The following is a 19544-nucleotide window of genomic DNA, read 5'->3' on the forward strand; positions in this document are numbered from 1 at the left end:
GAAAAGAAAACAGCCAGTGGTATTTTAATTGCTGCAAACACTCGAGCACAGTCAGTACCCTATTTGAGCACAGGGTATTTCAGCACCTGCCCCATGCTGGGGTTGCATCTGCCCTACAAAGAACCACAAACTGCCCTGAGCTCAGCAGAGCTACCCATCCTAAGGCAATGCCAGGAGGGTGATGGGATCTTGGGAAGCACTAGCATAGCCTCTGGGACTCACTCAAAAAGCAGCTTCATCCCTGTCCCTGTAGCATCCTGGTCTCCAGAGAAAATACACTTCATAGCACCACTGTCCAGGAACACCTCTGCTCCATCCACTGGCTCCAACCTGCCCAGTCCGAGAGCAGTTGGTGACAAATCTCATTCCTAACCTCTGTGATCAACAAGGAGGTGAGCATTTCAAGGAAGGCTAGGAAAGGAAGGGGGAAGAATTAGCAAGGCTGTGAGCAGGGTAAGGGCTGGAGGCAGGTCCACGCTGGCCATCCACGCTTTAGCTTTCAGGGCTGCTGCAGGGAAGAGTCTGGGATTTACACTTTGCACATTGACCAGCAATGTTGGGGGTAAGTGTTCACTTCCAGGCAAAGCCAAGGCCAGATTTCACAGGTTGCAACATTCAGAAAATCCCACGAGCCCATGTTTGCTGCGCAGAGGGCTGGACCTCTGCTCTGAGTCAGCCACTGCAGATCCTCTTTGCTGCCAGCCCCTGGAGAGGAGGAGCCACAGAGGCAGATGGGATGTTGGCCTTAATCCCTGACACAATGTGAGCCACTTCCATCTCACCTGCTGTCCTCCCCATCCCCCGAGGGGAGAGACCCAGCCTTCAGTCTTGGGAGGTGGCAGAGGTTTCTTCTTCAGCTCTTCCTCTTCCCAAGCCAAAGGAGGAAGCAGGAGCCTTGCCCCTCATATCCATGTGCCCTCACTGCCCAGCCTGTTCCCCACAGCGAACTGGGGCTGGGGAAACAGCTGAGCTCTCCAGGACTGTTCCCACATCTCTGGAGCAGTTCTACAGGACATGATGACTGCTGCTGAGCCCTCTTCTCAGCCTTTGCAACTGGATGAGACACAACCTGGGGAGAGAGGAAGAGGGGAAAATCCCCTCTGTGCGTATTGCTGGTTTTGTACATTGAGACTCCAAATGATTCAAAGCTTAAGGCATGCAAGGAAATCCTCTGAGCAATCCCAGACTCGGTTCCCACAGTTTTTGGCATATCTACTACGGGACTGCAACAGGTCCCACCACAACCCATCCCCTGCTGACTGTGGAGGAGGGAGAGGATGGCAGGAGGTGGTGATCTCCTGTGAAGTGGGTGACACTAAGTCCAGCCAGCCTCACATGCCAGAGGCAGAGGAAGAAGGGAGCCCTCATTCAGCGAGAGGGTCAACCCAGCAAAGTGAGTGCAGCCCAGCATCCCTCGAAAGCCAGGGTGTGTGAAGGCAGGGTACCGCAGAGGCTTGGTGGAGCAGGACTGCTCCCCAATACCTCTCTTCTCTCCCATCTTGATCCCTTCCACGCTCCCTTCTGCCCTCCCAGCAGCCAACTATCCCAGACTCCCTCCCCTGCCTCTCCCTTGCCCTCCATCCCAGAGCCCTCCCATCCTGCCAGGTTAATTTGAGTTTCTGATTTGCATACGCAGCAAATCACAATGTTCTGGAAATCCCCTCCTGCAGACAGAGCTTCCTCCCCACTCTCACAGCGTCACTGTTAGCCTTCTGCTTCCTTTTGCTGCCGGAGCACTGGGACACATCCAACCAGAACAGCACAAACAGCAGGTCCCAGCTGCTGATGCCAAGAGGGATCCATTGGCAGCCCCCTGCGGGGCTCAGCCCATGAGTGGCCCTGGAATGCTGTGCCAAACCAGCTGCATCCGCTGCCTGCTCTGCTCCCACCTTGCTCCAGGGCCAGCTCCAGGCACAGCCACCCATACCAGCCAGGTCCTAGCTGGCCCCATCACCCCATCAGGGTTCAAGTGAGCTCCGTTTGCCCAGCAGCACAGAGGGCAGGGGGATATTTTGGGCAATGCGAGCTGTTGGGCCAGTTCCACTTTGGATTCACACCACTGGGACCACCCTGCTCACTCTGGAGTGGGATCGACTTGAAGGAAGCCAGACCTGATCTGAGACAAGCAGGAGCTGAGGACAGGGGAGTTCCACCACCCCTATCCACAGCCTGTGTTCCTTCTCAGCTCATTTCCATAACACAGCAGCAATCAGAGCATCTTCACATAAGTGAGCTGCCACTGAAGGTGCTGAACCCAACTCTCTGTGCCAAAACAAACCCCCCTAGCATGTCAACGTGTCAGCTGTGAACACACCCTCACAGCCACACAGGTGTGCTCGTAAACCACAGCTGCCATCAGGCGAGTTTTCTCCCCGGGGAGCATGGAGGAACCAAAGGAACAAGGAAGGCCCAGCAGGACCAAAAGCCTTTTGTTTTCATAGTGAAATTCATGCTGGTGTTTGGGTCAGCCTGAGCTGACAAGCTCAGGTAAAAACACAAGGAGCAGCTGGCTAGAGAGGTGGAGAGGGACTGGGTCAGGGCATGCCATCCACGGGTTCCCAGGTGCAGGCAGACCCCAGACCCACAGCTCCTCACCCTCCTGCCATCCAAATCAGATGGACTAAAGCCGGGCCCTCTTCAGGCCTTGCAGTTCACATCTGGCAAGTGTAGACTAAATGCCCTGCCAGGTACAACTGTACCTGCTGGCAAGGAGCTGGGGAGCTGGAATCAGCCTCTATAAAATAGAAACATTTAAAGCCTTGGTGGTTATTCCAGCACCAGTTGGCTCCAACCTTGGTTCTGACCGCCAGTTCTCCTGGTGGATGGTTTCCAGGGATTCTCTGCAAGCCAGGAAAACCATCACCTGTGTGCCTCCATCAACACAGCCAGCTCTTCCCTGCTTCCCCGGGAAGATGCATCCTGTTCTGACTCCAGATAGAGACAAGGATGAGGTGGAAATACACATGGAACAACAATGCCTCTTGCCAGATGCAGCAGTTTCTCTGAGAAAAAGCACATGTTTGCAATCCCGGTGAAGTTACCCAGAAACCAGGCAAGGAAAATGATGTAACAAGGTTCTCCAGTTGTCCAAAAGTGAATCACAGCCTCCACGACAGCCCCCCCACCTCAGCTTCTGCTGACTAATACCTGACACGACAGGCCCCTGGGAGGAACGGCACAGGAGAGCCCTTTAAGTGGTGCCTGGCTCCCTATCAAAACCACACAGAGGCTGTCTGGGACCTCCATCATGGGGAATTCCCCTTCTCCATGCCTAAAAGTAAGCTCAGCTGGGCCAACCTTCCAGCATTTGGGGATTGCAGGCACAGAGCTCCTGCTCTGAAGGGCTCTCACTCCCCCCAGGCCCCTCCAGGACCCAACCTGGTGAGTAGTGCGGTGATTTTTTCGGTGTGAGAGTGCCTGGGATGGAGTGAGGGGAAGGCAGGCAGCTTTTGGGGTGCTGCAAAACTAAACCACCCTTTTTTCTCCTCACAGAAATAAGCAGGGTTTCATTATTTCATGCAGGCTGAGGCATTAACTTATAAACAAAGTGTTTTCTGGTTCTGTGGGACTGCATTTAGCTTTGAAGACAGGTTTTCTGAGGGGTTGCAGAACAGCACTGGGCTTCTCATTGGGGTAAAACAAGACTTTCAGGGAACAAAAGGGAAGATATTGGGCATGTGTGGGGTCCTGCTGTCTCATCCCCAGCTGAGACTTCAGACACGAGCACAAAGAGCACATCAGGGTCCCACCAGCACTGAGCTCTCATAACCCAGCCAGGCTGCCAGGGTGACGTCCTGCTGCCAGTGAAGGGCAGTCAGGAAAAGGAGTTTGTGGGGTTTTAATTTTTACAACCCAAAACATCAAATCCCCAAGAAGTGGTGCGGCTGTGTGAATACAGCTGAGCAAGAAGCCAGGACTGGGGCAGCTCCAGCGAAGGACCTCGATGAACACAGCACCAGGTCACCTAAGGAGGACATGTCTGGAGTACAGGCAAAGAGCAGCACAGCTGCTTACAACGGGATTTCTTCACTCCTGGTTTGTTGCTTTTATTTATACATATATTTAATAAAAACCCACCACCTTCTCCTTGTGGCAAAACCAACCAAAGAAAGAAAATCAGGTAGTTGCTGAGCAAGTCCCAAAGACCAGACTGAAACCAGGTGTTCCCTGTGCTTGTTGCTCCTCTGGCTGATTTCGGTGCTTCATGACGGCAGAATTCCAGCAGCAGCACAGAGGAAAGGGATCCCTGGAATACACGCTCCAGTTAAAGGGTGGAATTTTCTCAAGGCTCGGTGGGGAATTCTCCCTGCCTCAGAGGAACACCAGCCTCAGCCGGCCGGCAGCACCACCCTCCTCCCTCCCGGTGCCGAGGCCAGCAGAGCGGCTCAGCACAGCCTCCCCTCAGCCATTGCTCCTCCACACCGGGGGGACGCGGGGAGCCCCCTCGGCCCCGCCATTTTGTGTCTCCACGAGCCGGGGGAGCCGCTGCAGGGCTCGGCCTCGCCGCTCCCCTACGAGCGGAACCTCCCACAGAAGGAAGGCGCAGGCCGGCTGATGCCGCCCCTCAGAGCCCCACTCAGCCGGGCGGGACGGCCGTGCAGCCCCAGGGAACCCACAAGGGACACAAACAGCGACAACGGCTCCGCCATGACGAGCACCTTCCCCACCACCTCCCCGCCCTCCCCTTTATACCCCGCGCCGCGCGCCGATTGGCTGCGCCGCCTGTCAGTCAGGCTGGGAATTTCCCGGGGGCGGAACCAGCCCCGGTGCTGGTGGCGGAGCGGAGGGACCCGGACCGAGCCCCCGACCCCGAGCCCGACCCCGATCCCGATCCCGGCAGCGGCCCCGCCGCGGTGCGCACGGCAGGTGAGCTCGGAGCGCTGCGGGGCCTTGCGGGGCCCTGCCGCCCTCGCGGACAGGAGCCCTGCCCGGGGCACCGGGGTCTTACCGGGCACCGGGGTCGCGCCGCCCCAGCGAAGGGGCCCGGGCCGGAGGGAACTGCCGGGATCGGGGCTGCGCGTTGCCTGTATCTGGCAGGTTCCCGGGCTCTCGGGCCACTCGGGTGGTCGGGGTGAGACCCCGGCGGGGACCGGGGCCGTGCCGTCCCCCGGGGATTTGCCCCGGGGCCGCCCGGTGCCGCAGGCTGTCGCGGCAGTCGTGCCGTGCCTCAGTTTACCCTCTCCCGGTCAGGGCGGGGGCTGCTGCCGCCCCCCGCGGGGGACAGGCTGGGTGTCTGTGTTCCCGGCGGTGCCCGGGGGGAGAGGAGGAGGCTCGGCGGGGTGCGGGTGGGGGTCCCCTGGCCCCCCGGGCGGTGCCGATGCCCCGCGGCGGCCCCGCTCCGCTGCCGTGCCCGGCCCCGCTCCTCCCTCGGCCCGCCTTGCACAACCCCGGCGTTTTCCCGGGCGCACGCATCTGCCTCCCGACTATCCCTGGTTTGCGATCCCCCGCGGGCAGGGCCGGAGCGCGTGTCCCCTCCGGGGGGGCTGCGGCGGCCGTGGCCTCAAGGACCCTCCTGTCCATGCTGTTTTCCTTTCTCTTTGACTTTTTCACTCTGGTCCAGCCGTGTGTGTCCGTATCGCATGCGGATCCAGAGGCTGGAATAGCTGGAGCAGGGATGGCAGCATCTTTCTCTTTTGGGAGGGAGGCACAGCTTGTCTACCCCTTTCCCCTCCCTCAATTCCATGCTAAGATCGCCACGGAGGGCAGAGAAAAAAATAAAAAAGATGCTGCCTGTCACGGATGATTTTGGGTGAGAATAGCTCCAGGTGGGACTCACGGGGATCTGCATCCTCTGAGAGATCCAGCTGTCCTGTTCCTGTGTCCCTGATACACAGGTTGCCCCCTATATAAAGAAGTCAAATGCAGCCTTTTCCATTGAGCTGGTTATTCCCATCACTTAGGTGCGTTATTCCCATCGCTTGGGTGGGTTATTCCCACCGCCTGGGGGAACGGGAGCTGTTCTGCTGCCACAAGCTCTTTTGGAGTGCACATTTCACGAAGAGCGCTGTCAGCTGAAGCGTTCTGGAGACTGGACTTTGGGCACTGGGATGAGTTCTGGAGACAGGAAGGCTCCAACCAGGCACATCCTTGAGAGCTGTCTCTGTGGTGAGGTGAAGTAAACAAGAAGAAAACAGGAGCGGCTTTTTGCTGCCTTTGGCATCGTTCCTGGCTCTGCAAGAAATCCCACAACACCCTTTCGGCCCGACCTACGCTGAGCAGACCTATTTAGCACAGGGCTATGGGTTGTTGTTTGCCAGCAGCTGGTACAGAACTCTTGTGGGTGGAGGAAACCGAACCATCTACTCTTGTGGCATTGCAGATTTGGTTTTAAAGCAGCAGTCCTTACACTTTGGGTGGAACTTCGCTGGTGTAGCTTTGTGGTGCCACCGTCTGCTGCCACTTGGTTGTTGCTGGCTGAAGCACACCAAGATGGACAGGAGTAGCTTGGAAGCAAGGAAAAGGCTACAAGGAAAGGGGTGGCTGTGCCTTGTTCTGCTTTGGAGTGCTGTGACAAGCAGCCATGATGCTGCTGAGCTCTGCAGGGAGAAGTGGAGCAGGCAGGATGAGCCAGATGTCTTTGCAGCAGAAGACGGGGTCTTGCGTAAATCCACCCCCATGCTGCCAGGAGAGCACCAGCACCATGCCTGGCTGCATGTCCTGCCTGCACTGAAGCTTCAGCCTATCCTGAGGAGCTCAGGATGCAGCTGTGTGTGGTTACCCATGTTTGTAAACCTGGCAGACCCAGGGAAATGCTTTATTTCCTTTGTGAGCAGCCCCATCAGAAGCAGGTTGTTTAGTGAAGCCTCTTTGGGGGTGGGTTTTTGAGGCGAGAGTGGGATTTCTGGCTGGGGGACATCTTTTAATACCTGCTGTGTTTTGGGTATGGCTCTCGCCTTTCCCACCCTCTCTTTGTGGCTAAACTGGCTGGAAAGGAAACCACTGCAAGTGGAGGTTCAGACCTTTCCCTTTGAGACCTGAGCTTTGCAATACCTGCTTTTCTCTTCTTTTATTACTCCCAGCCCAGTGGACTGCAGTGCCCAAAAAGTCTCATTATTGCTGCCTCCTAAAGCCAGCTCCACTTTTGCTTTCCTGCAAATGAGACCAGTCCAGCAGCCCAGGAATGGGTGTCCATTGTCTGGAGAGCTGCTGGAGCTCTCTAGAAGAAAACCAGTCTGGGGGCTACAGTGTTTCCCAGTAAAATGATCAAACTGATCATTTCCAGGCGTTTTCCAGTAAAATGACAGACAAACAAAAAAAATTTGTTCCACGGTGTCTGTCTGAATGGCTTTTGCTTTCCCTCTGAGGAGGCATGCCAGGGACCCAGCAGCCCCAGTCATGGGAAAATTATGCTGGCAGCCTGCAGGGATTTGCTTTCACCTCCTGTGATCCTGGTGCGGAGGAGGCTTCCTGTGAATATTGTGCACTGGAGTAAGGAAAACCCCCTTCTCCTTAGGGCTGGGCCATCACAGGATGGAAATTGAAGGGCTGCCAAGCCTGCAGCTCTGGGAAGCTGCTCCCCACCCTGGGGTCACTGCCCAAAGCAAACCCCCAGCAGTGCCAGCCCCCTCCTGCACAGGATTCACATCCCAAGCCTTGGTATCTTCAGCATTCAGTAATTGTAAAGTAGGAGTCACATCCTTCTGCCACTTCTGCGTGGCTGGTACAGTGATTGCTGTGGCAGTGATGCGTGTTGTTCTGGGTGACAGCGCTGACAGCTCCAGCTCACTCCCAAGCCACAGCACAGCTATTTAAACACCACTCTGATTTTGTCTTTGCCCATGAGTCTCCCCTGCCCACTCACACTCTCATTCTCTACTGTTGCTGAGTTGCCATAAAAACTTGCTACCTAAAGGTCTTGGTGTCCCACATGGAACCAGCAACACCCACGGGTGCCCGTCTGGCAATCTCTGACAGTGGCTGGGCACGGAGCCAGCGAGCTGCAGCTGGGCAGCCACGGTCCATGCCTGGCCCTCAGCCCCCAGGGCTGTGAAATACTCAGATCACCTTAGGAACTGTTGACTGGCAAAGAGGAAAGTGTTTTCTGGTGGTTTGGTGGTTTCTGCTGGAGTTTGTGGTAGCTGTGTGTTCTTTGCGTAGTTAACCACCGTTAGGTGCTGGTCTGTGGTCCCTTCTCTCCTCCCCTCGTGTTTTTATTGAAATGAGATTTTTCACTGTAAATCTCACCTGTCAGAACTCTTAAGGAAAAAAGCTACAACAAACCAAGATTGGGATCAGTGGCTTGGTCTCTGGTCCCCAGGGTGACCTCTCTGTTCCAGCGGCTCCTTGCAGAAATTGGACTGTGCCTGCACTCCAGGAAAACCCACCCTGTCCCCAGTGATGGCCTGGAATGCTGTGGAAACCCCTCCCTCTTGCTGGCTATTGTTTGCTGGTGAATTTGTGGCTTCCGTCAGCTGGAGATAGTCCAGTTCCTCTCCCCAGCTGTTGTTTGAAAACAGCTCCTGTGGTCCTTTTGCTGCAATCTCCCTGGTAGGGTACAGACCTTGAGTAGAAAAGTTCCTGATAGAATCTTGAGAATAGGGAATATCAGAGGTTTGCAGTGGTTCCATCTGGCTGGGAGAATATGTGATCACTGTGAGTGAGCTCTGCTGTTTGGCAGGATGATCAGTGCAGCTGGACTGTGTTTGAGGGATTCCTACAGGGGTGCACAGGGGACAGGAACCTCCCATGTGCTGAGGGACAAGGCAGAAAACCTCCAGGTTTGGGGTCTGGCGTTGAGAGAATGAGGACTGGTATTTCAGGCTGCTTCCAAGCCACATGGGGAGATGGTACTGCTGGAGAGAGCAGCTCTTCCCTCTCCTTCCTTCTCTCCCTGCCGCCCCTGACACACACCTGGGCTCGTGCTGGTGCACGATGCGGATGCCCTGCAAAGGGTCACTGCAGAGTGGGTTTGGTACCCAGGTATTCCCAGAACCCGAGGTCTGGAGCAGCATGTGGTGACTGGACAGCAGTGAGAGGGAGACTCGTGTCCCCAGCCAGGCTGTGACGCCATCCCCATCCTCTGCAGGGCTAGCCATGTGGGTAGCATGGCCACAGGTGATGGCATTTCCCAGCCACAAGGGTCCCACTGGGCTACGTGCTGGGCTCATCCAACCTAGCCTTGAGCACTTCCAGGGATGGGGCAGCCACAGCTGCTCTGGGCAGCCTGTTTGGGTGCCTCACCGCCCTCAAAGTAAAGAATCTCTCCCTCATACCTAATCCAAACCTGTACTCTATTTAAGACCAGCTGTGACAGTGCTGCCATCACAGGGACCCACAGCTCGGAAATGGCCCTGGTTCTTCCACAGCTTCCTGTCAGCTGCTCTGGGCTCCAGGAATAGCCTCTCCTCAGCTCACCCCACACCACCACAGCTGGGCAGCTTCCAGTGGTCACCACTTCCAGCTGCTTGGGACAGGGTCACTGGCTCCCTGTGAAGGGCCAGAGGCAATGGGGGGCTTGGCAGCACCCACAGAGCAGGAGGATGGTGAGACCCACCAGTGCATCTCCCAGAAGCAGAGTACTGCTGAGGCCAGGCCCAATTCCCTGTCGCTGAGGCAGGCGTTAATTGCTGCTCCAGTTGTGGATGCTGCCAGGTGGCAGTTGTCATCTGGAAAGTCCCTGCCGCTCCCTGGCAGGCAGGTCATCCAAACTGGAGATCAGCCTGGATCACTCATGGCATGAGCATTAGTCTGAGACAGAGACAGTTTCGGGTATAGGCTACCCCCTTCCCCTTTCAGAATGCCTCCTCTCAGTCCCTTCCTGCTCACCAGCTGTCTTGGCTGGGAGAAGAGCACTTTGGGGTACTCCTGTTGTGCCCCCAGGCAGCACCGCAGCTCTAGCTGGCACAGGAACCTTCTCAGCTGCTGCTCTGCTCCATGTTATAACCAGCTGGCATCATGGGGGGTAGTTCTGATAAGCTGTGCTGTGATTCACAGCACCTGCTTTATCCCCCCAGGAGATGGGTGAAACCTGGAGCCAGGATCCTGACCAGCTGTCCCCAGGTCAAACTTCAGCACAGGGGAGGCCTTAGGCCACCTGCAAGTGCAAGGAATTAGAAAAGCAAAGAGCACACACTGCTTGCGGGTGTTTTGTCTCCTTGGGCTTCGCTTCCAGCCCAGCACATGCCCGGATGTTCCCTGTGCCCAATTCAGGAAGCCATGCTGCTGGCAGCCAGTTTTTCTGGCTGAGCCGGAGGACAGAGTGGGTCCCTGCCTGGCTCCTGGGCCTCATCCCCCAATACTGCCCAAACTTCCCCCTAGCTGTTGGTTAAGGCTTTTGGAGCTGCAGACACTGCCCGTCCCCAGACAGCCCCTCACGAGCCTTTATGCACCCCAGAAATACCGTATGTTGGGCAGGATGCCCTGGTGACAGCGCCCAGGTTTGTGCTGGCATGGGTGGATGTTCCTGAGCTGGGTCTCCATCTCTCCAGGGATGCAGCAACCAGGGGTTGCAGCCTTCTCTGTGACTTCAGTGCTCTGCATGGAGAGCCAGCCCCAAGTGGGGCTGCTGGTGATGCCTCCTCCTGTGACACTTCTCATGGCTATGAGTCACCCTGACACATTTGCCCCAAGCAGGGCTGGAGGGGGAAGTGCCTTCACCTGGGTCACTTGTTGGCTGGCTCGCGAGCAGTGAGGCACCAGCACAGCATCCCAGACCCCCCATAGGGCTGGGCCAGGGGACTGTGGCATCATCTGGAGCCAGAGCAAGGTGACAGCGTGCTCCATTGCCTTGCAGGGATGCCTGGCTGGGAGGTAGGCGACTGAACAGCAGGCATGGAAGGGAGAGGACCTTACCATATATATGACCCCGGCGGGGGCTCCAAGGAGAATGGATCCACGGCCTTGGAGCGGCTGGTGGAGGAGAACACCCGGCTGAAAGAGAAGATGCAAGGGATCAAGTCTATTGGTAACTGCTGTGTGCCAGGGGGATGAGATTTGCATTTGGGGCAGCCCAGCGTGTGCCCACAAAGCCAGGGGTTCCTTGCTTGGTTGAGGAAGGGTGCTGGTAGAAGCTGGGAGTCTTGGCACTGGGGCAGCAGCAAAGCTCTCCCTGTCCTGGAGGGTTGAGCAGGATATCTGAGCTTTTTCACATGGCAGTGCAGAGGGAGCAAGAATTTTGCTGAACTTCTGGGGTGTTTTATGGTGGAATAAACAGCTGGAAAGAAAAGACAAGTGCTGGAGCAAGGACAGCTCCTTAAGAGTTCATAGGTGCTGGGATCTGTTTTACTTTTGATGAAAATCCCCACCTCCTGCAAGCCCTGCTGGGCCAGGGGCTTTTCCCAGGTGTTTCTTAAGTAACCTGAGGTTGAGTGCTCCCTCAGGCAGCAGGAACATGCCAGTGTTGAAATGTTCCAGCTGAGTTGTGCCACCCTCTTTCTTCTTGTCAGCCTTCCCCCGCTCCCACCCCCAGTTTTGCTTTCTGTCTCGTGAGCCAGCTTCCTCCTTTGGCTTCTGCAGCCAAATTTCCACCTGCCTCATGATTCCTGTTGTGTCACCATGCCTTTACCTGGTCACTGGTGTGACGGCAGCCCCCCCCTCATTGGGGGAGGATTGCATTGCCCGTGCCAGACTCCAGAGTGGGAAGGTTGGACCTCTCAGTCCACCACCCAGGCTTAAATTTGTATCTTCTGGGAAGCAGAGGAGACCTCTGAGAGCCACAGTGGTGCCCTTCTGCCCCCTGTAACCAGACCTGTGTGTGTCATCATGAGGATCTCTGAAACCAGTGAGCCGCTGATCCAGCTTTGCCATTGGATTTATCCCAGAATAGTTGTTTCCAGATGAAGAAGGACTATTCTGGGCACTTCTCCAGCCAAACAGGGTTATTGGTGCTGGTGGATGGAACTACTGCAGGACGGGCACTCAGGGAAGGAGGCTGAGCATCCTTTTGTTGCCCACAACAGGAGAGCTTCTGGAGGAGTCCCAGGTCGAGGCATCCAAGCTGCGGCAGAAGGCAGAGGACCTCGTGAAGGATAACAAAATGCTGATTGGATCACCTTCCTTGGAGGACTTGGTGGAAACTGGAGGTAGGAGATGGAGGAATAACCTGATGGCTCAGAATCCTGAGCTTGGGGGAAGGGAAAGGCTGTGCAGGAGACTTTAATGAAGGTCCTTTGCTGCCATGTCATCTCTGGAGTGTATCAAACCACTGCCATCCTCCTAAAAGGAAGTTTCTGTCCCATCCCCATAGCTGGGGCAGAAATCATCCATCAGTGGCTGACTTTGCAGGGGTCTGCTGTCTGCATCCCTGTGCCAGGTGGGGAGAGGCCCTGCTCTCCAAAAGGCTCATGGCTGCATCCTCTCCCCTCTCCGCAGCCGTCGGCCCTGATCCCAGCTTCGCACGGGCAGCCCCAGGCAGTGCCCAGCCGGACACGGAAGCGCGGAAATCACCTCCGAGTGTGAGTCTGCTGCATGTGGAAGCTGGTGCTGGCATGGCTGGAGAGGGAGGAACTCTCCATCTAATTAAAGCAAAAGAAGGCAGCCTTTAGCCTCTAGAAATAGGGATAAACCTGAAAGGAGGGGTCAGCTCCCCTGCTGTACTCCGGGTGGTCCCTCTCTTTGTGTGGTGGGCATCCTGGGCTGCCATTCCCTGGGGAGCCCTGACCTGACTGCCTCTCCTTGCAGGGATCCTCTTCAGAGTTTGAGATCGTTGCCATCGAAGCGCAGGGGTTTCCCCAGGAGAGCAGGAGAGCGGTGAGTGGCCCTGCAGGATTTGGTGTTGGCGGGTGGGGAGTCAAGCCAGTCAGTGTCAGGGGTTTGGGGGTGTGCAGGGCTGTAGTGCTGTGCCCAGGCAGGCACCAGCAGGGCTGGCAGACCCATGTCAAGGCAGCCCTTGGGCAAACCACAGAGGAGGGATAAACTGGACAAGGGCCTGGCTGGGCTTGGGGAAGGGGCCAGTGAAGCAGCCCCAGCCAGATGGGGGACACTGATGTCTGCAGATGCCACACAACAGCGGAAGGAAGAGCTGTGACAACCCAAGTAGCTGTCAGTGATGCTCTGATGTTCAGCTGGTGCCCACTCTGGGTAGGAGGACCAGGTTTCCAAGCCCTGTCATTGTGTGAAGGGTTTGCCCTAGCCAAAGTACCTCTGTGTGCTCCATTTGCTGCCACCTGAATGTCCTCCTGGCTGTTATTGCCCGACCTGTCCTGGTCTGGTTTTTTGTGTGCTGGAAGGGAGAGGAGAAAGGATGGGGAGCCTAAGGGGAATGAACATCAGCTGGCACCACATGGTACCAGTAAGAGGACATGCTCTCCTTGCACATCCCATTCCTATTGGCCAGAGAGGCTCTTGGAAGGGTTGAGTCTTACTGGACCCTCCTGGGGTGCAGCTATTGAGGTGATGGAGAACAGAATGGGATCTGCTTAGCCACCAGCTGCTGCTGCCCAAGCAGAGTCCAAGTCCTGTGCACACACCCAGATTCTCCCAGCTTGGGTCCTCACTGCCTCCCTTGCCAGCAGACATGGGTGGGAGGAGCTGGGTGTGCTGTGCCCCACACACACCTTCCCACGGCAGGTTTGGGGCTGTAAACTCCAGGGTCAGCATGCTGGGGACACACTGGGCTGCCCTGTGATGCAACCTGGGGCATTCCCACAGGCAGCAGGTGAGTCAGCGGGGCTGGGAGTGGAGCAGGCGTAGGTGTGCCAGCACATCCCCAGCTCCTCCCAGCAGTGCCACGCGTCCCAGCTGTTGTGCCAGCGGCACCTCCTAGGATATGGAGGAGTTAACTAACCACACCAAAGGAGCATAAACCTCCTGGGGACACCTGCCATGGGCAGGGTACGCCCTGACACTGGTGGGTGTGCTCTGATCTGGGCTTTCCCAGCTGCTGTTTAAATCCTGTGCGTCACCTTCTTGGCTGTCACCTGCCAGAGGGCTTGGGTTCCTGGTGCCTGGCGTGCCACAGCAGCAGGGGAGCACAGAAGGAGGGCAGGTGGAAGGAGAACGTGGGGATTGGGGTACGACCACAACCCCTTCCAGCACAGACCGGGGTGTACATAGAGAGGACAGTCTCAGGAGCTGGGATTTTTAGTCTTGGTGCTGACGGGGAGAGCTCGGGTGGAGAAGAGACCAAGGGTGGAGATGCCTCCATTGCTGTCAGCGATTCGAGAGTGTATTCTGCTCAGACTACGCCAGGGCACAGGGAGTCCATGGGCTGCTGCCATGTCCTCCTCCACCCGGGGTCTCAGTGTGCCATATCCAGCAGCTGGGAGTCAGACCTTTACAAAGCTGACACAGTTTTTCAGCATACTGAGGGGTGCTGCAGAGTGTCTTAGTGCTGGTCCAGCTCCCCACCACAGCCTTTGATGGGACATGAGGTTGATCTGCCCCAAGAGGGGCTCCTTTAACTGGTCTGACCACACTTGATCCCCTCCCCATTGCCAGGACTTGGAGCAGCCACCAAATGAGGATGCCAACCTGCTGCCCCAGCTGCAGCAGCTGGAGAACACGCTGAGTGGCTGTGCCAAGGAGGCCAGCAAGGACCAGGTCTTCGTGCGCATGGGCTACATGGCCTCCGAGCTCAAGCGCTTGGCCTCCAAGGTGCACAAGAACGAGCAGAGAACATCCTTCCTGCAGGTGAGCGAGGGCTGGCCTGGCACTTCATGGAGATTTTCCCCCTTCTGTTTTTTTGCCCCACCAAACCTCTCCTGCTCACCCTGAGGTGGACATCCACCTCCTTAGCGTGGCTTGTTGGGAGGTGGGTGGCCCAGGGCTGGCCACGGCCCTCACACTGCCAGTGTTCACCCTCCAGACGCTGTGTGAGACACTGCACAGTGAGAACAAGGAGCTGCGCACCAAGCTGGAGCATGACCTGGAGCAGAGAAACCAGGCTCTGGAGAAGCTCAGGTGAGGCTGGGCTATGTGGATGGGGACAGGGCGGCCCTGGGAGCTTCTTCCTGCTGACCCATCCCTTCCTGCCCACAGGTGTGAGAACCAGGAGCTCCGGAGGATGGTGACGCTGAGCAGCCAGGACAGTGGGAAGAGGGAAGCCGCCGAGCAGCAGCAGGTGAGGAGGCAGCATCTCCTTGGAGAGGGCTGGGAAGGAGGCAGGGAGCCCGCTGACACATCAGCAAAGATGGCGTCATTTTAATTGAGCCCCCAGTTTGTCCCAGTATGACCAGCAGGACTTCTCAGGGTCTCAAGGGGATGGGGGAGGCAGTGGGAGGGGAACTGGCTTGAGTTTAGCCGGCCTTGGGCACAGCCTCCACAAAAGCCCTGAGGGTCCCCCCCGTGCGCGTCCAGCAGAGCGGTGCCATGGTGGAGAAGGCGCCGGGCAGAGAAGAGCTGGAGGCCAAGGAAAAGAAGGTGAAGATCCTGGAGCACCAGCGCAGGGAGGTGAGGACCAGGCTGGGAGGGAGGCACCACTAAGGAGGCGGGGAGTGGGCAGAGGGGGCACAGGGTTGGGATGGCACCGAGAGACTGGGGCAGGGCTTCAGAGCTGCAAGGAAGCACTGCTGGAGCTGGGATCCCCATCCAGCTGGTCTCCAGAGTGCTTTCACAACAGGAGTCTGCTGGGGACCACCACAGCTGGTTCGTAGCAGGATTTGGGCTCCTGTTCAGCCATCCCTCTCTCCCTGCAGCTGCTGGAGGTGAATAAGCAATGGGATCAGCATTTCCGCTCCATGAAGCAGAAGTACGAGCAGAAGGTAGGCCTGGGTGCTCAGGGCTGGGTGCTTGGGGGGCACATTTCTGCTGGGTGCTGGCTGTGGGCACTCAGAGGAAACAGTGTAGGGAGGTTTGGGGGCTGCCTGCACCTCCTTTCCCCCAGTGTGGGTCCTTCCAGGCCAACATCCCCACTCCCTCCTGGCAGGTCACAGACCTACACCAGGAGCTGGCTGAGGCCCGCAGGGCAGTGACCGAGCTGGAGTCGGAGCGGGAGCAAAAGCAACGGGATTTTGACCGCAAGCTGCTCCTGGCCAAGTCCCGGATCGAAACAGAGGAGGCGAGTCCTTGGGAAGGGTGACAGGGAGCTGCCAGCCCTGTTGCCCTGCCCTGGCTGATCTCCCCCCACTCTGGGTCCTGCAGGCAGAGAAGGAGAGGCTGGCCATGGAGGTGAGGGACCTGCAGCAGAGGATGCGGTTCCTGCAGGAGCAGCTGGCTCCGGTCACCAGGCAGCGGGAATACCAGGAAAAGGAGATCCAGAGGCTGAACAAGGTGGGGGCCAGGGCACAAGCCCTCACTGCAAAATGTCTTTAATGTTCTCCAGTCTCTTCACCTCTCTCAAATCCAGAACTGACCCTGATAACCCATTCTTGCCCAGGCAGAGACTTGTATCAGGCCCACCACTTGTATGAGGCCCACCACATCCCTCTGGGCTCCAGGAAGGGGGGTTCAAGGAGGGTCTGTTGTCCCTCTTGCCCCTGCCCAGTTATACCCACTTCCCACATGCCCGTGGTCCTCCAGAGGCATCTTGGGCACTGAATTTGCTCTGACCCTGCTCCCTCCTCTTCCTCGCTAGGCACTAGAAGAGGCCCTGAACGTCCAAGCCTCTCCACCACCCATCTTTGCCATGGAGCCAGCAGGGAAGCTGCCACAGCAGGAGCTGCTGACCCAGAATGAGCTACTCAAGCAGCAGGTAGGGCAGGACACAGAGCCACTGGGGACAGGGAAGGAAATACATGTCCTGAATCTCCACAGCAAAGCCCTGTGTGCCAGGAGCAGCGCAGCAGCTGGGCAGGTGTCAGTGCTGGGGTGGTGGGGGTTGGGGACCCAACTCAGCATCCTCCAAACATTCATCTGGAAGGACCAGCCATGGGCCATCATGCCAGCCCACATGCCTGGGGCTTGGCATGGCTGGTCGAGTCAAGGATGGTAGCGCAGTGATGGGGTTGCTTAGGGGAGGTGTCTGCCCTCAGCCTGGTGCATCCACATTCTTTCTTCCTAACAGGTGAAAATTTTCGAGGAAGACTTCCAGCGGGAACGGAGTGACAGGGAGAGGATGAATGAGGAGAAGGAGGAGCTGAAGCAGCAGCTGGAAAAGCTGCAGAAGCAGTTGGTCCTCTCCAACAACCAGGTGAGCAGTGCTGGGTGCTACTAGCAGCGCTCTGGGAGCCCCATGTCAGCCCCATGTGTCTCGGAAATGCTTGTCCCCAGTGTCACAACCCCCATATCCACCTCGGAGGAGGGGCTGGGTGTCAGCAGCAGCACTCTGGGAGCCCTGGGTGTGTTAGAGGTGCTTGTCCCCAATGTCACAGTCTCTGTACATATCTAAGAGTAGGGGCTGAAGGGGGACAGGAGGGCCAGAGGGGTGTTTTTTCTGCTGCTTGTCACTGCCAGAGCATCTCATTTCACTCATGTCCTCTTTCTGCACCCCTCCTGGCAGTCTGGCTGGGGAGACTGGTGCAGGCATTCCCTCAGCAACCCCAATCCATGAAGATGGGGGGTGGCAGGGTGGGCTCTGCACTAACCCCTCTTCCTCCCAGCTGCGAGCCTCCAAAGACGACTGCCAGAGGGAGAAGGAGGAGAAGGAGAAGCTGAAGAAGCTGCTGAAACAGCACAAACAGGTAGGGATGGGAGGAAACCCTCTTTGGGCAGAAGGGCTGGGGGCTGCAGGCAATGGGTGGTGGTGAGGGTGGTGGTGGGGGTGGTGGTGGGTTGCCCTTGGGATCTCCCCAGCATCTGTCCTGGCTCCTTGCAGGCTTCTGGAGAGAGGCTGCACCCTGAGCCGGGGCCAGGGCCGCTGGGCCCAGCCTGCCCCATGTACCAGTACCAGTACAGTCCCCCCATGGCTCACCCCATGTACCACGGCTACGACGAGTGGCAGCAGATCCGATACCCGCCAGCCACGCCAGGCGAGCACACACAAGGACAGAACTTCCACCACTTTCCCCCGGTGAGACTCTACCTGTGCCAGCAGGAGGGGGAGCAGAGGGTGACATGTGGGTGGGTCTGGGGCTCCCTGCCCTCCAGGGCCACTGCGTCCCAGAGCAGGGAGCTGAGCACGTGTCCTGTTGGCATGTGGCTGCTCAGCCCCTTTCCACCCCCTTCTTCTCCTCCTCACACCTTGTCAATCAATCACAGAGTGCAGCCTCATGATTCACATCCCAGGTAATTCCTTGTCTCTGTTCCATCTCCTCCCACAGCCCGAGTACCCTTGGCGCCCGCCCTGTGCCATGGCTCGCAGCCAGAACGCCCAACCAGTGGCCGGGGTGAAACCGGTCCCCAAGGACTTGGGTAAGGCTCAGACCCTTCCTGGCAGGGGTGCCCATCCTTCACCCTGAGACTTTGGGCACTTGGCTGAACACGTGGGGAGGGATGGGGCACATCTCTCCAGGCAGTGGTCATTTCCCCTTAGTCCCCACCTCTCATCAGCTGAGGGGATGATTATGCCATGGGGCTGGTCCCTGCATCCCCACAGCACCCAAAGTCAGGCTGAGCCCCAAAAGCTCATGGAGTTACGGCAGGTAGTGCTCAGGGATAACAACCATGCCATGGCTGGCATCCCTTCTGTGGGGCTTGTGTGAGAATGAAGAACTGTGCTTACCCTGTGCCACCCCTCTCTTGTGTCTCAGAACAGGCAGGTCCCGGACTGCCCTAACGCCAAGGACCGGCCACGCTCCGACACCAGTGGAAGAGGAGTAGGGTGTGTGTGTGTGCCCGTGTGTGTGTGTCCAGGAGCTTCCTCTGGCTGCCCATGCCTGTGCAAGGACACGTGCTGCACGTGGGGGCTCAGCAGCGCCTTCCCCCAAGGAAATCATGAAGGAGGGACTAAAGGTGCCATCGCAATGGCAGCCAGCACGGGGTCAGTCCCCTGCAGCCATCCCCTTCCTCATAAGGAGCCAGGCCTGGCATCGCTGTAGACCCAAGCCAGGTCTTCAGGGAAGAGGAGCCAGTGTTTCCCAGGAGCTGCCCCAATCCAGAGCCTCTGGAGGAGCGGGTAACAGCGGGGACTCTCCCGGCAGTGGGAGACCCCACACTCCCAGGCAGGTGCTGGCCGCAGCCATGGCCCAGCCTGAGGGTGGTTGGTGTCTTAGTATTTATTTAAGGACTGAAGTGTGGCTGAGTCTCTCTGGTTTTGTCCTGAAAGCTGCTTCCTGTGGGGCAGCCTCTGCCTGGGGAGGGGGAGTGGGAAGGATACCAGGGCTGTTGGTCCCCATGTGCTCAGGTATAGCCATAGAAACAGACTTCGTGCAAGGGGACCCCCAACCCTTGCTTGGGCACCCCAGAATCTGTTGCCCCAAGTGTGTGCCCCCCACCTTCCTCTGTGTGCTGAGCTCAGCCCCTCACCCTCCCCTCTCCTGCCCCCCACCTCTGCCAGGGCAAAGAAGCCCCTGCCACCCCCTCTGCCTTTCCATGCAGCAGTGGCCTTGGGGACAGTCTTTGACATTGCACACAGCAAATCTTGCTTCAGAAAACAGGTCTGGAGGGGAAAAAAACAAACACAACCCAGTTTCTGTAAGCATGGCTGTCACATGTGTGACAGCAGGAAGCACAGGATTCCAGTATGCTCCTTGCTGGGACTTGTCCCCAGTCCCACCTCCAGCCCCTTTTGCCCACTTGTGCTTTGCACTCACTCCCTGTCCTGTTCCCAAATGCTGGGCTGTGAGAAGTGC

The 19544-nt window shown here is 57.5% G+C and overlaps 1 protein-coding gene across 3 annotated transcripts; it reads left to right on the top strand.

The window, feature by feature from the left end:
* The first annotated feature begins 4737 nt into the window (after nucleotides 1-4737).
* On the top strand, nucleotides 4738-18989 carry TNIP1 (TNFAIP3 interacting protein 1). Of its 3 annotated transcripts, none has more exons than XM_082291493.1 (18): nucleotides 4738-4866; nucleotides 10733-10903; nucleotides 11898-12020; nucleotides 12310-12392; nucleotides 12619-12687; nucleotides 14377-14568; nucleotides 14744-14838; nucleotides 14917-14998; nucleotides 15235-15327; nucleotides 15573-15638; nucleotides 15803-15938; nucleotides 16022-16146; nucleotides 16451-16567; nucleotides 16880-17005; nucleotides 17415-17495; nucleotides 17630-17824; nucleotides 18075-18165; nucleotides 18504-18989. In XM_082291493.1, the coding sequence occupies exons 2-18, from the start codon at nucleotides 10771-10773 to the stop codon at nucleotides 18527-18529; spliced, it is 1833 nt and encodes a 610-aa protein (XP_082147619.1). In that variant the 5' UTR covers nucleotides 4738-4866; nucleotides 10733-10770; the 3' UTR covers nucleotides 18530-18989. The 3 variants fall into 3 exon arrangements, with proteins under 3 accessions (XP_082147619.1, XP_082147620.1, XP_082147621.1); XM_082291494.1 differs by having other exon boundaries at nucleotides 15238-15327; XM_082291495.1 differs by lacking the exon at nucleotides 15235-15327.
* The last annotated feature ends 555 nt before the right edge of the window (nucleotides 18990-19544 follow it).

Source organism: Coloeus monedula (genome assembly GCF_965178545.1).
Source record: "Coloeus monedula genome assembly, chromosome: 15".
NCBI lineage: Eukaryota > Metazoa > Chordata > Aves > Passeriformes > Corvidae > Coloeus > Coloeus monedula.